The following is a 15635-nucleotide window of genomic DNA, read 5'->3' on the forward strand; positions in this document are numbered from 1 at the left end:
CGGGTGGTGACGTGACTAGAGTCCAAAATATACCTTATCACCATCGATCAGTGCATCATATCCTTCAAATTATGAAAAATAAATATTCATGAATAATAAAAAGTAATTGTAATATAGAACAAAATAAGAAATAATCATCATCGCAATTAGTACTAATGATAAGAGGGGGGTAAGGAAAGACTTCAAAATATTTTAATATAAACTTAATTTTTAATTATATATATCATTTATTTTTTAACCAAAAAGAAACTTTTTTTATTTAATGATGTCATTATTTCAAATAATATTCAAAATATCCTTCACCAACTATAGAACTTTTTTTCATTGTTTTAGGTTGATGTAATCTTTTGGGATATACTTAGAAACAGATTGAAATGAACTTATAATTTTAACCAAACTAATTAAAAGTCTAAAAATATAATAATCTAATGATACATGAGTAACGATAATAAAAAAATATGATGTCACTTATAATATTTTTTAATAGTATTATATTATTTTAAGCACCTCAATAGTTTAATAGTACTATTATTGAAAAAAACATCATAAATGAGTCAAATGAAAGTACTATAATAGTTAAAAATCGGTAAAAATAAAAAATAACCCGAAAAAAACATAGAGTTGGTGAGGGATTTTTTTTACAAAAAAAAAAATCATCCATATGTATGAACAAAAATGAAATGTGGTAATTCATTGATTGTTTTTTCATATTTATCCTCTTACATTTTGAGTTGTGTTATCTACAAAATTATCATATCCTCTAAAAAAAAGTGGATGATTAAAATGCTAATAATAGTTTAGATATTAAATAATATTATTTAAATTTAAAAATTAACTAATATATGCTATTTTCAAACTTTTGAAGAGTAAATATGTAAAGGTATAAAAGGAAAGTCGCTCCCCTGCGTAGGTCAAACTCCGCAGCATAAGGAAATCCTCACGGAAGCAGGAAACATCGCCTCTATGAATTCAGCTTTTTCATCCGTTATAGGGTTTCCTTGTCTCCCCATATTGCCCTGGCATTCGATGCTGCTCTCGCGCCGGTCTCACCAATCCCGCTGGATTTTACCTGCACAGGTGCGATTTTTCTTCTTTTTTTTTTTCTACTAGAAGTTTGCTTTGGTTGTAGAATTCCTGATTCATGGTAAAGGACTTAGCTCGATGAGGATCTGGTGGAGCCCAAATCGAGGGTCTATCCGGTGTTGGTTGTCGTCGACGATTGCAACGCTCGAGAAAAGAATAGTCTCCGAGTGGCCCCGAGGTACAGTTTTTGCTTCCTTGTCAGAAAAGAAACTCCTTTGATGAGCATCCAAGTGCTTTTACTTAGTTGGTTTAAGATCCAAAAGAAGTAAGGAGATTTTATAACTTGGAAGATTTCTAAGTTATACCCTTCCTTGTTTTACCCTGTGAAAAGAAGGCTATCTTTGATTTGTCTTGTATTCGTTTGGTAGCAAGTAATTTCATTCGTTTTGTTTGCTGATAAATTGTTGATTACCATGATTCCTTGACTAATTTTCTAGGTTTTCACCGAGTGCTACGTGGTACATGGAATAAGAATGTGAGATGGTTGCAAGACTCGAATGGCTATCAGCTTTAAATGCTAGATTTGTGGGTTTTGTTGGTAAAGACACTCGGCATGAGTTGGAAATAGATCCAGCCAAGCCTTGGGTCATTGGTCAGATCAGTGGATCAACTGACCGGACCATTTTTTTATTTTAAAAATATTTTAAAACATATAAAATAACTTAAAATTATGTAATAAAAGTCTAAAATACCATAATTAATACAAAATTGAACAACTTTGACAAATAAAAGCAAAACTTCAGTTGTGTAAAATATGAAAAAAATGATAACATCAATTGATATTATGAACATAAACTTTTATCCAAATTAAGTCAATACGTGACAATATTTTAAAGGTTAAAAAGTGCATATGCAATCCAATTAATTAAGCAAGAATAGTGATGTGGAGGTAACATACGACAAAAGTTTAAGTGAAACATATGTTAAGAAATTCAATACAACAAGAAGAGATGACAATAAGAAGATGATTTCAGGAGCAAGAGCAACCGAGGGAAGAGGGATGAATTGTAGATGATTGAAGGAAGAAAAACGCATAGAAGATGCAGAATGTTGTAAAAAGAGGAGTGACCGGAGGAAGACGAGATGAAGAGAAGACACAAGAGAGGAAGGATAGAGAGGGAATGATGATGGAAGGAGATGAGGTAGGGGGAGAAGTGGCAAGAGGGAAGAAAGGAGGGAAGCAATCAGATGAGAAAGGTCAATTTCCTGCTCACCTTAATCTAAACTCAAAATTGACGTAAATTATCTTCTAAAAAATTAATAAGAAAAAAGAGAGTTAAGGATACTTAAAGAATCTTAACTTTTTTGTAAAACTGAGTCGATCTTATTAAACCCGACCTGATCTTGTTAAACCCGACTGAGTCATACAAGTTTTCCAAAAACTGGTCGAGTCAACCAACTCGCTCCGGTTCTTAAACATAATCGACCAAATAAATGAGTGAAACCAGTTAATGGTCTGAATTCCGGTTTTTTCAGTCTGACTATCCAGTTGAGTCTGGTTCTGATAACTATGCTTTATTTGTGCCTTATGCCGAACCTAGAATTGTTTTTTGAACTCGGAGTTGAAAGCGTGAAGTCTTCAAGTTTTGTTTAAGCATATTATTATCTTGCATTCTCTTTTAGTTTTCTTTCATTTAACTTTCTAGACTTCTATTGATGGATGAGGATGATCTGTCTTGATTGAGTCAGTGTCAGGTTAGATATTTTTTGATGTCAAGGATCCCCGAAAGCAGAAGGATGGAATTCTTTTTGCATCTTGCACTTGGATTGAATGTTAGATTCAGTTTTTAGGAATGGTTGGTGGAACCTGGGTAGCTTTTATCTGCTGTCAGTCTTTGTAGTTTCCATGATTAAGAAAATTTTCTTTCATTTAAACTTCATTTCATGTTTGTTTGGCAGTGATGGTTGCTAATTTTACTTTGCTTAAGAAGGTAAACGGTTCCTGCTTTAATTAACTATTTCTGGCTGTGCTCTTACTTAGTGTCAGTTCAAGGCTCACCAGAGGTGGTTTCAAGTTGGTCCTTTTGGTTTGTCTAGGCTCTTGTGCTACTTAATTGGCCTTCTTGGCATGTCTCCACAGTGTATAGGCTGGTTTAAGGTGTATGAATTTGTTGGACTCTGTTTTGATTCTTTTAGAATTGTATTATCTAGGTGGTTACTTGTGCCAATATGGTAGGCAAACTGCAGTTCATATATTTTATGTGGTGTGTCAGTATGTGGTTAGATCACATGCTTGATCCCTGTATGCTACGAACAGGTGCATATATACACCCAATCAGCCAATTACATGGACTTTAGAGGTTTTATATGCTTAAATGGGTTGATTTGCTTGGTCAAATGAGCTGGCATCCCAATTACGGTATCTTTTGAGCCCTAAAACTTATCTCCAACTATTCTTGTAATTCTCTGTTAATGAACATGGTGAGCACTAAAGTACAACAATAATTAGTAATGGCAGCATGTGTTTGTAGGCAACGTAAGTGTGAATATGTGCCTTCTTCATCTTTTAGTTTTCTGATACTGTGAAATTCTAAAGCAGAGATAAGACTAAGATGGTTACAAATGCTTTAAAGCCAGAGGAATTGCGAAAGTAAGTTGTGATAAGTTCGTAGTTGAGAATACATATGGAACTTAGTTTTGGTTGGAAATTCCCTCTATGCTATTCATGGATTTTAGTTCTTATATGATTGCCTTTTTCACCCTATTAAAAGTGTAGGAAACTTCTCTCCACCTTCTGCAAATGTGTTTGAATTGGGTTATTTTAAGGTTTTCTACTTTCATGCAGATTTTATACGTATATTAGTTTAGCATGGAATGTTTACGACATAACAAACATGTTGAAAACTGAGGCATGTACCTAATAGTCACAATGGCCACATAATATATCATGTTCTCCTTTTAAATGTTTTACTATTATTTCACTTATATTTTCGATACCTTGTCATATGTATTTTCTTAGAAGATTCTTTTGGAATTAACAAATCTTGTCTTTTGGTTTGCCATTTGCTAAAGCTGTCAAAAGTTTTAGGTTTGGTTGTTCAAATCGACAAGTTCTCTGCTTGTTCATCACTTGAGTTATAAATATTTGAATCTGAACTGCAGGACGCTCTGCCAGTTTAATCGGAAACATAATTGATGTGTAGGATACAGCTAATTGTTATGAAAATGTGTGAGACTTATATTTCATGGTTAGTGAAGAAACTGCCATCAATATTACACATGATAATCTCTGTTTTGTGCCCACATCACAGTGTCGGTTTTGCACTATTTTTCGGTCACCTGAACTTTTTGCACCTCTTTATGCTCAACTACCATTTGTAAACTGGCCATATATTTTGCCATTCATATATAGGCTCACTGTTCATGTTAAGGTTCGTTGTACCGTACCGTACCAGCGTTTCGACCTGGGCTCGGTATGGTACAGTACCGGTGTACCGGACGGTACATCAGGGCATATTGAGCGGTACACCCTGGTGTACCGAACAATTTTATACTTTTTCATACTGTAGCAGTGCTACAGTATAGTACCGTAGTATTATAGCAGTGCTACAGTATATTACTGTAGCACTATAGCGGTACCGGACTGTCACAGACTTAGCTGGTTTTGCCTAAGTCGTGCGGCACCCTTGCATGTCCGTTCACAAAGGTCAGCCTCCCCGAAGCCTCCCATGGTCCCTTAGGACCCACAAAAGAGAGAACAGGATAGAGAAAACGCCTCACTCGGGATCTACAAGCAAACATCTCCGAAAAACACTTTATAGACAATGCAAATTACAAACAGACTTTACAAGCTCTGAACAATTGCACAACAAAGGGTAAAATGGTCCATTACAGACCGAAGATCTCTCACACGTGTCCACATGACACAACCTTTATTTACAAGCCTAAAGCGGCCACTAACCCAACTAAAATAAGACTATTATGCCTTTGGTCGTCCCTCTACATGCTGTACAAAGCATGAACATATCAAAAGACACGGACATACATAAGCATTACATCAAACATCCTGTTTAGAAGTTTGTCTGTGACATTCTCCCCCACTTATTCCTTCGACGTCCTCGACGAAGCCTTTGTCGACACTGCAACTCCTCGCCTCTGTTGAATTTTCAATCTTCTGCTCTAGCTGCAATGCGTCTCTTGGCTCCCAACTGCTCTCCGCTGTTGTTTTTGAGTAGTCGAACCTTTGATCCGCCATGCTGCTTCAACTCACCAATGACTCTGACTCTGGTGTGGGGTTGGTTGAGTTGTGTTGATCCTTGTTAATTCCTGCGGATCCTCCAAATGAAGGAGAAGACCATCCTTACTGCGCCAGTCTCTCAAATGCCTCATGCTGTTTGAACTGGGTGGATGCTTGTTGGAGCTTTTAACGAGCATCGTCTCGCAAACTTCTGAAGATTTGGGTCCTTCCTCCACAACATTTGCTCATTGACTCTTCTTTCACTTAGTTGTCACCTCCAAGTAGGTTCGCATCACTTCCGCTTTCGATTAGCATTTCGTTGGGAAATGAAGCGGACAATCTACTCTCAGTAGCACTGATCACCGTTGGTGAGGATTTGACAACTATTATCTTCGAAGGGTCTTTGAACTTTTGCAGAGCTCCTCTACTGGATAGATAAGAGAATTGGGGTACTCGGTTTCACCCATTCTCTTAAGAGTTGAGAAGGCAAAGGTTACTTGACTTCGCCCGCCTTCTCGAGGTTGTACTCCATGCATCGAGCTGGTTACTGGCCTTCGCCTACTCTTTGCTCACACTTCTGAAGCACTTGAAGTGTTTGCACTCCTTGCGTTGAGTTAGCTACTGTGATTCACCTTCTCAATGCCATTGAACTTCTGGAATGCAGGAAGTTTTTACCCCAACTTGGAGTAATTCTCTAATAGATTTGGTCGCCTTTGGGATTGTACCGTCTTCTCCATCAACCCTGTCGCCTACTCCCCTGAGTAGCGAAGGTACAGCACCGCGTACTGACTACTTCGTTCCTTGGTCGTGCACTCTTGCATGACCCGAAGTCCTTCACTTTCGGCTATCTTGATGAGAAACTCATCGACACCGGTCTTACGAAGTTCCTTGGCCTCTGCCCTTCAGCCTTGTCTCGGTACTTGGAGTTTGCCTCTGCATGCTCCACCTCCTCAGCCCCTTTCACGACCAAGCGCTCTCCCTCCATGAGAGCAAGGGATCAATGACTTTCACGGAAATCCCGCCTCTGCGGTACCATGGCGCTGCCATGCCCATGGCACTACTATCCGTTGACTCGCATCTGCATCCTTTTTCTTCACAATCAGTAGACATGCCTCTGTGGTACTCCTCCGAGTCCACCTCCATTCTAATTGATGCTTGATTTTGGGTAGCTAAGTCCCTCTGGACTCGTCGTTGCTTCCTCGCCCCTTTCGACCCCCTGCTTCAACACCTCTGTGTTCTCCAAGCAGCTCCCTTTGGTCGATGGAAAGACAGACTACAACTCCCATGCACGACCTCTGCTATCACGTTGTAGGGTTTGCACTGATTCTGTTCTCCTTAGCTTCCTTGGTAGCAACGTTCGCTTATTCGACCATGTCTTCTGACTTGTCGGGCTCCCTTAAGTGAATATGAGCTCTAGAGCAGTCCAACTCTCCGGCTGCTTCGATCATACTGCTGTATGATCAAGTCCCTCCCATGGGACTCACTGGTTCTTGCATTCGAACTTTTTCCTTGGTGGAACACAGCCCCCATATGCTGATGACCAAGGCTTTCATCCGATGCAAAATTTGATGCACGCACGGAAGACCCGCCTCTGCGGTACCATGGCCTTCACTCCTTGAATCCATAGCCCTTCTTGTCGTCGTGTTGTTCACTGAAGTGGAGCTTCCAGTAGCTCCTGATCATACCTCAATATGATCTTGTCTCTCACGGGGCTAGATTGTGTGTATCGCATTGCCACGAACTGTTCTTCCACGATCCGCTACACCATGTCGCCTCCTGGTGACATCTCCATTGCATTCTGATCCTTGTGGGATGAACTCGAATTGTGGTCCCTCCATGTGTGGCCTCTGCCGATACATCGCAGGGTCTCTTCCACCTTCGATTTTGTTCGCTCCTTTGACAATCGACCTTCATCCACCCACTCTTGGGTCACACCAAGATGAAGCATCGCTCTAGGACAGCCCGTCGCCTAGTAGCTCCCAAAGTCCCTTGACTTCGCTGCAATTAGTGCACCATTGTCTGGATTCTGGGCCTTTACCCCTACCAGCACAATCTTCGCTATGCACCACTTCCTTTATAGCAACTTGAATGACAACACTGTGGCATATTCTTCAAGAGTACCCGCCTCTGCGTCTTCTTGCCCCGTGCTAAGGCCTTCTGAACCCAATTTCGCCTCCGCAAATTGAGTCGCCTTAGTTCCTCCATCAAATGCTCCTCCGAGATAAAGTGCATGTGCCTAGAAGCTCCCTTCGTCTTTGGCACCATGCAAGATGAGTCCGCTCCGTTAGAATGAATGACCCATGGAACAACATGATCCTGCTCTTGCCTCTGCAAGAGTTCATGTCCTTGACCTCTGTCCAAGGAAAGCACTATGTCTCTGCTCCATGTTCCATATTCTATACTGGCTCCCTTCATGCGACTTGGGTACTTCGCTAAGTTACACCCAAGTTGTTCCGCTCCTCGTTTTTGCATTGAGTTGATGGTGGCCCTCGTGCCCACCATTCCACGGGTCAGCCCTCCCTTGAGTCCGATCTCCATATCGACTCCAAGTGTGCCTTCATTTGTGTTGCTTTGGGTCGCTCCCCCACTTGATCTCGCAATGCATCCACCAATGCATTCTCTCAAGCGAGATCATGCGACGACTCCTCGCCACTTGCTCAGTCCATCGAGCTTCGTGAGGTTGTTGTTTGTTGAGGTACTCCTCCTCAACTTGTGAGGTCCGCCCCACATGATTCTCCCTCTGGAGAACCGGGACTTATCCCTCCTGGATAACTGTCCCGTTGGAGCAACATCTCTCTTCGTTTCGGAGACCACCATCCCCTTGGACTACTCCGATCTGTTGAACAAACTGTGCATTGTTCTGCCTCCTGCAAACACATTTGCTAGATTGCGACTCCACGTCAATATAACCCCCGCTGCACCTCTCAAGGCCTAGCAACATGCTGAACTAGTTGCACCCTTCAGCCTCATACGGACGTATCCTTCACATGCCGAAGAGAAAGTTTCAATGCTCTATGGCGCCGAGTTTCGATCGCCTTGGGATGACCACGAACATTCCATCATCCGCATACAAGCCCATGTATAAGTACCAAATTCTTCGAGCTAGCAATTCCCCTCACCTCTGTGAGCTTTGCATAACTCTTTTGGTCGTTGAGCAACTCATTCCACCTTGGATGGTCTCATCTTTTACCAAGCGCCTCGCTTGCCTTGAGCACCATCAAGTATGGTTGTCAACGTTGAGCCGTAGCTCAAACTCAGCCATCCCAATCTTTGTGCGCTTCACATTCTTCCAAGCTTGTCTGTTCTCGTGGTGCCTCTTGCGCGAAGGGTTGGCCATTCCTCTGAATGCCAATCTCAGATACCCGCTCCTCCGAGCGCGTCTCCTTTCCCCTACATCTCCATGCCCGTTTTCCCCCAAACGGTCGCGCGTGAGCTGACTGCCCTCAACGCAGCCCCGCTAGGTCCCCCACGTTTGCATGCTAAGTGTTTCTATGAGTGTTTGCCCGCTCTGATACCATCTGTCACGGACTTAGCTGGTTTTGCCTCCTTTCCCCTACATCTCCATGCCCGTTTTCCCCCAAACGGTCGCGCGTGAGCTGATTGCCCTCAACGCAGCCCCGCTAGGTCCCCCACGTTTGCATGCTAAGTGTTTCTATGAGTGTTTGCCCGCTCTGATACCATCTGTCACGGACTTAGCTGGTTTTGCCTAAGTCGTGCGGCACCCTTGCGTGTCCGTCCGCAAAGGTCAGCCTCCCCGAAGCCTCCCATGGTCCCTTAGGACCCACAAAAGAGAGAACAGGACAGAGAAAACGCCTCACTCGGGATCAACAAGCAAACATCTCCGAAAAACACTTTATAGACAATGCAAATTACAAACAGACTTTACAAGCTCTGAACAGTTGCACAACAAAGGGTAAAATGGTCCATTACAGACCGAAGATCTCTCACACATGTCCACATGACACAACCTTTATTTACAAGCCTAAAGCGGCCACCAACCCAACTAAAATGACACTATTACGTCTTTGGCCGTCCCTCTACATGCTGTACAAAGCATGAACATATCAAAAGACACGGACATACATAAGCATTACATCAAACTTCATGTTTAGAAGTTTGTCCGTGACAGGACGGTCCGCGTACCGATAACCTGTCGGACCGGTATGTATCGCCCGGTACAGGCGGTATGCTTCGGTATGGCAGACCTTGGTTCATGTATGCATAGAGTTATTGTAGCACCTTTTAATCTGATCTCAGATTTAAAAATAAATTGCTTTGCCAGTAGGCTTATGGATAGAGATATATAATGTCTGTCTGGACCTTTTATAAAGTTCCTCCGAGTGCTATCTTTCTAGATGTAGAAATGTGTGGCTTTTTCTATGCATTGGCTCTTTTCCATCTTCCATTTGAATAGTGAGGTTTGAGTCTTTGTCAATGAAAATTTGACTCTGATGTTTTGCACTTTCAGCTGTTTATTTTTTTTCCCTATTTTTTTGACCAGAGAAGGTTGACAAGTTGCCAAACTTCACACCCTATTCTTGCACCATAATGTAGACCAAGTTATCAGAACACATACTGCTTGGGATGAGCAGCAGCAAGTGTGGAGGACATAAAAAAAGGGAACCACTTTTAACTGCATTGTGCTATCTATCGTTATACAGGTTGATGACAAAGGATAGTCCTACAAGCTAAGTATATGAATGATGGTTGTGTATCTCATTCTAACTACATTTTTCCCTCTCCCTTGATCTATTCTATATGTTGATTGAGTTAACTCCAGATCACATCAAACGCCTTGTTTATTTTCATTTTCGTGTTGTTTCTTTTCATTTTCATGTTGATCCATAGTCATCATTAACAAGGACAGCTAGTCAAGTAGTGGTTCATTAACAAAAACCAGAAAGAAATGAAGTTTGAGCCAAAGCATAGTCTTGAAAAAGCTGATGTTTACAGATGAACAGCGAGTAAGAACTAAATTTTTCATACTCTCTGTGCTGATACACAATCTAAATCTGGAAATTTGACAGTAAGTTTTGAAGGGGACTATGCACCACACCATTGCATTGCTAGTAAATAAGCCCCTATCAAAATAACACAGAATCTCTGTACCTTGTTTCTTGTAGGACGTTGGAGTCCTACATACGCGCAACAATAGCCATGCTGTCGCGAAACAAACAAATTGACTTCAAATTACACTGATAACTATGGTATCCATAGACGTCTCTTCAAACACACCACAAATATTGGTTATACCACCAACTATGCATTCAATTGCTATGATCTGAACTAGCTAATCTTCCATGCAGCTTAATATATAGATTGGACTCGAGAGAGTTCGATGCATTTGTCGTATTGGAGTGCTGACCTGAGTCCGACTTGAGTTTCCGTTTGGATAAAGACAGGAAAGTTGGGTTGAAATCATACTCATCCTTGAAGGGCTGTCCTATCTGGCATTTGTCGTATTGGAGTGCTGACCTGCTGCCAGGTGCCAATTGATTCCAGTCTTGTCTGTGATAATTTTTCAGGATTGCTCGTCTATGCATGTAGATCTCAGTTTTGATCTCAACTTACTAAATGTTGAATGTTGTTTACTTGTAGGATATAGGTATTATTGTGATCCTGTCACAATTTGTCACCTTATAAGAGGTGGTTTCAGTATTCTTCTAGTGGTGTATTATTTCAAATCCTTCAAGTGGGGTATAGATTTGCAAGTCCATAATAACCATCACTGTTGCTTGCTCATGCAGCTACAAGATACAGGTGGCCAATTATTAATCCAAATGTTGATTGATTTCAGATATTGTTGAAGAATGCTGATACACTACTAATCTTTTCTGTAGGGCACAGGTCTTCCATTGTTGATCGAGCAGCACAGTTTGCCAACTGTCGTTGATTCTTTCCAAGTTGGAGATGATGTCAAGTTGTGTCAAACTCCCATTTTCAAGATGACTGTCTCTATGATTGATGATGCTTTGTAAGCTTCTCAATCTGCTATCGAATCAATAATTGATGCAAAAAAAAATTCCATCTTGTACTCTGATTTGACATGCTACAGGTTGTGAGAACTAAAACTTTGTATTCGTTTCTGTTGGTAGCCTTATTCCAATGTAGTATAATAATACCTTGAGACCTCCTCAAAGATCACCATACCATGACCATAACTGAGAGATCTTGAAGCTACTCAAGCTTATCATGCCTTGTACTTCACTGTCATTTCTCAAATACCCGATTAGTTTTATGTGTTCCTCGATCAATTCCAGAGCTTATCTGTTTGGTATCCACTCATCCTATGGGACTAATCCTACCACAGTAGCATCTTTACATGGCAATGCTTTGGCTTTTTCCTTGAATTCAAGTATAAACTAAACAGGGTTGCAAACACCGATTCCGACACAAGAATCTTAACCTTCCTCCTAACATCGAAACCATTTGTTCTATTCTTGGGGAGTTACTGAGAGGCTCTAATTTGCATCAGCTTTATATTAGGCCATGGGAATCACTCCTGTAACAGAGACACAGGTGATTGCAGTGGGCAACTCAGAAATAGTGAGGGCAAGCCTTTGTATCAAGCTGCAGCTCATGCAGTGCAGAAGCTGCTGTTGGTTGGAGGGACAGTCCTAATGTCTGCAACCTCGATTGCGATTGATCCTCTTATGTTTCTTTCCAATTCTTGGCGAGTACTCCTTAATGAGTTGAAGATCCAAATAAAGGGTGTTTTGGTATCGAGATCTAGTAGAGATTATAGCCAAGCTTTTGCCCATCAACAATGCAGGATCTACAGCGGCGGTGTCCAGTAGTGACACGGTCTTTCTTCCGGCACAAACCTCATCCCTGTCACCCAGTGTCTTGTAATGGATCATCAAGGAACCTGAGAGATAGCCACCTAATAATTCGAAGCACCCGTGATCGCAACCGAACAAAGCTTCTACCTTTCTAATACCTCACGAAATGTCTCCAGTACCTTCACGTGCCTTTGTTCCATGTTCCATGGACCTGTGAAGGCACAGAGTCTTCTTCTCCTTTTGCACCAACCAAGAAGAAGAAGAAGCAGTATCACTCAGCTTCTCTCTGATGCCACCTACCCTTGGCCATGAATCCCACAATCTTCGTTGCCGTCTTTGCACTCCTCCTCACCAGGTCTCTGTGCCTCGAGGCTGACCCAAAGCCTATCTCCAATGTCACCGTGATGGGCACCGTCTTCTGCGACGCCTGCGCCAACAACAACTTCTCCCAGCACAGCTACTTCTTAGAAGGTGAAGGGAACGGGAACCTCAACTGGTCATGCGTTGCTTCGCTTCGCTGCATGCGTTGTTGCTTAGGGTTTTGGGTTGCTTCCAGGTGTCAAGGTGAGGGTGCAATGCGTGCTCCGAGTGAACGCGACGTCGGCGGGCGAGATGAGGGTCGCCGTCGACAGGACGACGGACAGGTTCGGAGTCTACAAGCTCGACATCCCGCCGGTGGACGGGTTCGAGTGCAGGGAGGGCCAAGGGGTCGACTCCTTCTGCCGAGCGAGCGTGGCGGAATCTCCGTCGTCGCTGTGTGACGTCCCTGGGTTGAGCAGCTCCACCGAGCATGTGGCGGTGCGAGGCGGCGTAGGGAAGCTGTGCCTCTACAACCTGAATGCGCTCAACTACAGGCCGTCGAAGAAGGACGCCGACTTGTGTGGAGATGACGGCGAGTTGTCACCGAGCTCTGCGAACTCTTCGCTCTTCTTCTGGCCACCGTTTGGGTTCCCATGGCCATTTGCACCACCACCGTCCTTCCCATGGCCATTTGCGCCTCCTCCACCGTCCTTTCCCTTCCCCTTCCCCCCAGCAGTACCGAACCCACCGGCGCCGCTGCTCCCGCCCTTGTTCCCTTCGCCGCCGCCTCCGTCTTTCCCGCCCTTTCCCCCGTTCGCTCCATTTCCACCGGTGTTCGCGCCACCCTCACCGCCTCCTCCCCCACCTTACCTATTCCCACCCTTTCCTCCCTTTACTCCTATTCCGCCCTTGTTTTCGCCACCGCCTTCTCCTCCTTCACCTCCATCATTCCCCTGCCCGTTCCCACCCTTCCCTCCCTTTACCCCAACTCCACCTGTAGTTACACCACGTCCACCGCCGCCTCCATCATTCCCCTTCCCACCCTTCCCTCCTTTTACCCCCACTCCACCTGTAGTTACCCCACCTCCACCGCCGCCTCCATCATTCCCCTTCCCACCCTTCCCTCCCTTTGCCCCCACTCCACCTATAGTTACCCCACCTGCACCGCCGCCTCCATCATTCCCCTTCCCACCCTTCCCTCCCTTTACTCCCACTCCACCTGTAGTTACCCCACCTCCACCGCCGCCTCCATCATTCCCTTTCCCGTTCCCACCCTTCCCTCCGTCTCCTCCCAATCCACCTTTAGTTACACCGCCGCCTCCATCGACCCCTTTCCCTCCCTTTACTCCAACTCCACCTATGGTTATGCCACCGCCGCCACCTCCTCTACCTCCACCACCCCCCCCTCCATCTTTTCCTTTCCCATTTCCTCCATTCCCACCCACTACTCCATCTCCTGGGGCACCATCGCCACCTCCATCTCGCTGAGAAACCCAAGAACTCGGTCTTCTCTCCACCCTCCATCCTCCTCCTCCACGCAACCATGCATTTGTTCTAATGCCTTAATAACAGCTATCTGTAAGAATTGGTTGCGGTGAATGTAGTGTTGATAGAGTAAACGTTGGTGTTTTTGTGTTACTGAAAGGACTTAAAAGAAATTTGCATCACACCTTTTTTTTTATGATTAAATCTCCTTCCATTTATATTAAATTTTAAATGGACTCAAACATGAGAACTATAAATTATAGAATAGTATGCTAATAATTTGATGATTTAGGATTTTTAATCCAACATTTCTTTTCCAAGTAGTCATAATGCCGGCCAGCAAATTTCAAATAAGATTTCTATTCACTCAATTTGTATATTATTATTTTATAATAAATCCATATCAAACTGATCATTGCTAACATCTAACATCAATGCAACTTATAAACTTCCAACTATTAAATTGTTCCATGTTACCTTACTCTTTCAATCATTAATATAGTAGGAGAGTGTTCAAACAAGATAAACTATATCAAATAGACAAATATATTAACTATTTGTTAGGCTTACAACTGAAGTTGGAATTAAAAAAAATATATTTAACATGATAAATAATTTAATTTGACATGGTAAAACCCCAAATTAATTTGACAGAAACATCTAAGGTAAGACCAGAAGGAACTCTCTTGTAATAAGAGAAAATGCTAACATCTCTATTTCTCTCAAAACCAAACCATTAATTTTTTATGGCAAACAATTTATAGCCAGCCTAACATATTTTCATGCCTTAATGCGCCAAATATGTGTTGCAATCATCTTCATTCCATATAAATGCCAGTGCCTTTACATCAAGACAATTAAAACCTTATGTCACTCTGTTTCCCTTACTCTTTGAGACCAATGTACTTCCCTTACCACCCACCAGCAGCAATCTACTAGTTTTACTCTGCTTCCAAAGCTCTGGGAGTGCTGTGTAATTGAGTCTTGGAGACCCAGCTTTCCCTCAAACAAGGTTTCTCTCTTTGTAGGTTACACAAAAATTGCTGCTTAGGATCAGTTAGTCAGGGCATTGTGATTACTTTTTGAGCTATTCTAAGGACTTGTGGCCATTCAAGAGGACAACAGATTAGTGGATTTGATGGGTTGAATTGGAGATCATTAGACCTTTTGTTTGTTGATGCTGAAGGCTGCTACCGAGAGTGGGATGTGAAGGCAAGGCAACAACATAGCAAGAATCATCACCATGTCTCCCTTTACCTCTCACTTTGTTAGAAATTAGATGAGAAGAAAAAAAATAAAATTATCATCCTATTTAATTCTAACAAGACACTGATTATTTATTATTGATTTAATTTTACTAAATCTATCAATCAATTTTATTGCTTCATGAAATTATTTGCTGTTTTATTTTGTTAGAGATTTTATTCATTTAATGACTTATTCTTATAACCTATGAATTCTGCAGAGCTACAAGAGAGGTACTATATATATATATATATATATATCCAAATCTCTTTTTTAAAGTTAGATTTATTTAATTTTTCAGCATTTTTGTTTTGATTTTGCTGCTACTTTGTTAAATCTTTCCATGAATATGCTCTAAGGAAAGACAATCCTAATTATGTTGTGAATAAAACAATTCAAAATTTGGCTAATGATATGAGAAAATATCAAAATAGTTGTGGTTTGCCTCCAAACAAGCTAATGAAACAATAAATCATAAGCTTTGGATTAAAATGAACCTATTAGATTATACTTTCATTGCAGAAAAGGTCTAAAAAACAACGTTCTTAATGCCTTAACTCTGA

At 42.1% G+C, this 15635-nt stretch overlaps 1 protein-coding gene and 1 non-coding gene across 4 annotated transcripts; both read left to right on the forward strand.

Moving 5' to 3' along the window:
• Positions 1-907: 907 nt before the first annotated feature.
• Positions 908-11346, forward strand: LOC103999350 (uncharacterized). 3 transcript variants are annotated; one of them, XR_010491492.1, is made up of 7 exons: positions 908-1077; positions 1151-1261; positions 9762-10224; positions 10384-10467; positions 10567-10745; positions 10859-11020; positions 11101-11346. It is a non-coding gene; the product is annotated as an uncharacterized LOC103999350 (transcript). The 3 variants fall into 3 exon arrangements; XR_010491490.1 differs by having other exon boundaries at positions 9762-10467; XR_010491491.1 differs by having other exon boundaries at positions 9767-10467.
• Positions 11347-11717: 371 nt separating this feature from the next.
• On the forward strand, positions 11718-14023 carry LOC135586017 (vegetative cell wall protein gp1-like). The gene is made up of 2 exons (XM_065127178.1): positions 11718-12513; positions 12599-14023. Exons 1-2 carry the CDS (start codon positions 12351-12353, stop codon positions 13828-13830), a joined length of 1395 nt encoding a protein of 464 aa, XP_064983250.1. The 5' UTR covers positions 11718-12350; the 3' UTR covers positions 13831-14023.
• Positions 14024-15635: the final 1612 nt, after the last annotated feature.

Source organism: Musa acuminata, chromosome BXJ2-9 (genome assembly GCF_036884655.1).
Source record: "Musa acuminata AAA Group cultivar baxijiao chromosome BXJ2-9, Cavendish_Baxijiao_AAA, whole genome shotgun sequence".
In the NCBI taxonomy this organism is placed as follows: Eukaryota; Viridiplantae; Streptophyta; class Magnoliopsida; order Zingiberales; family Musaceae; genus Musa; species Musa acuminata.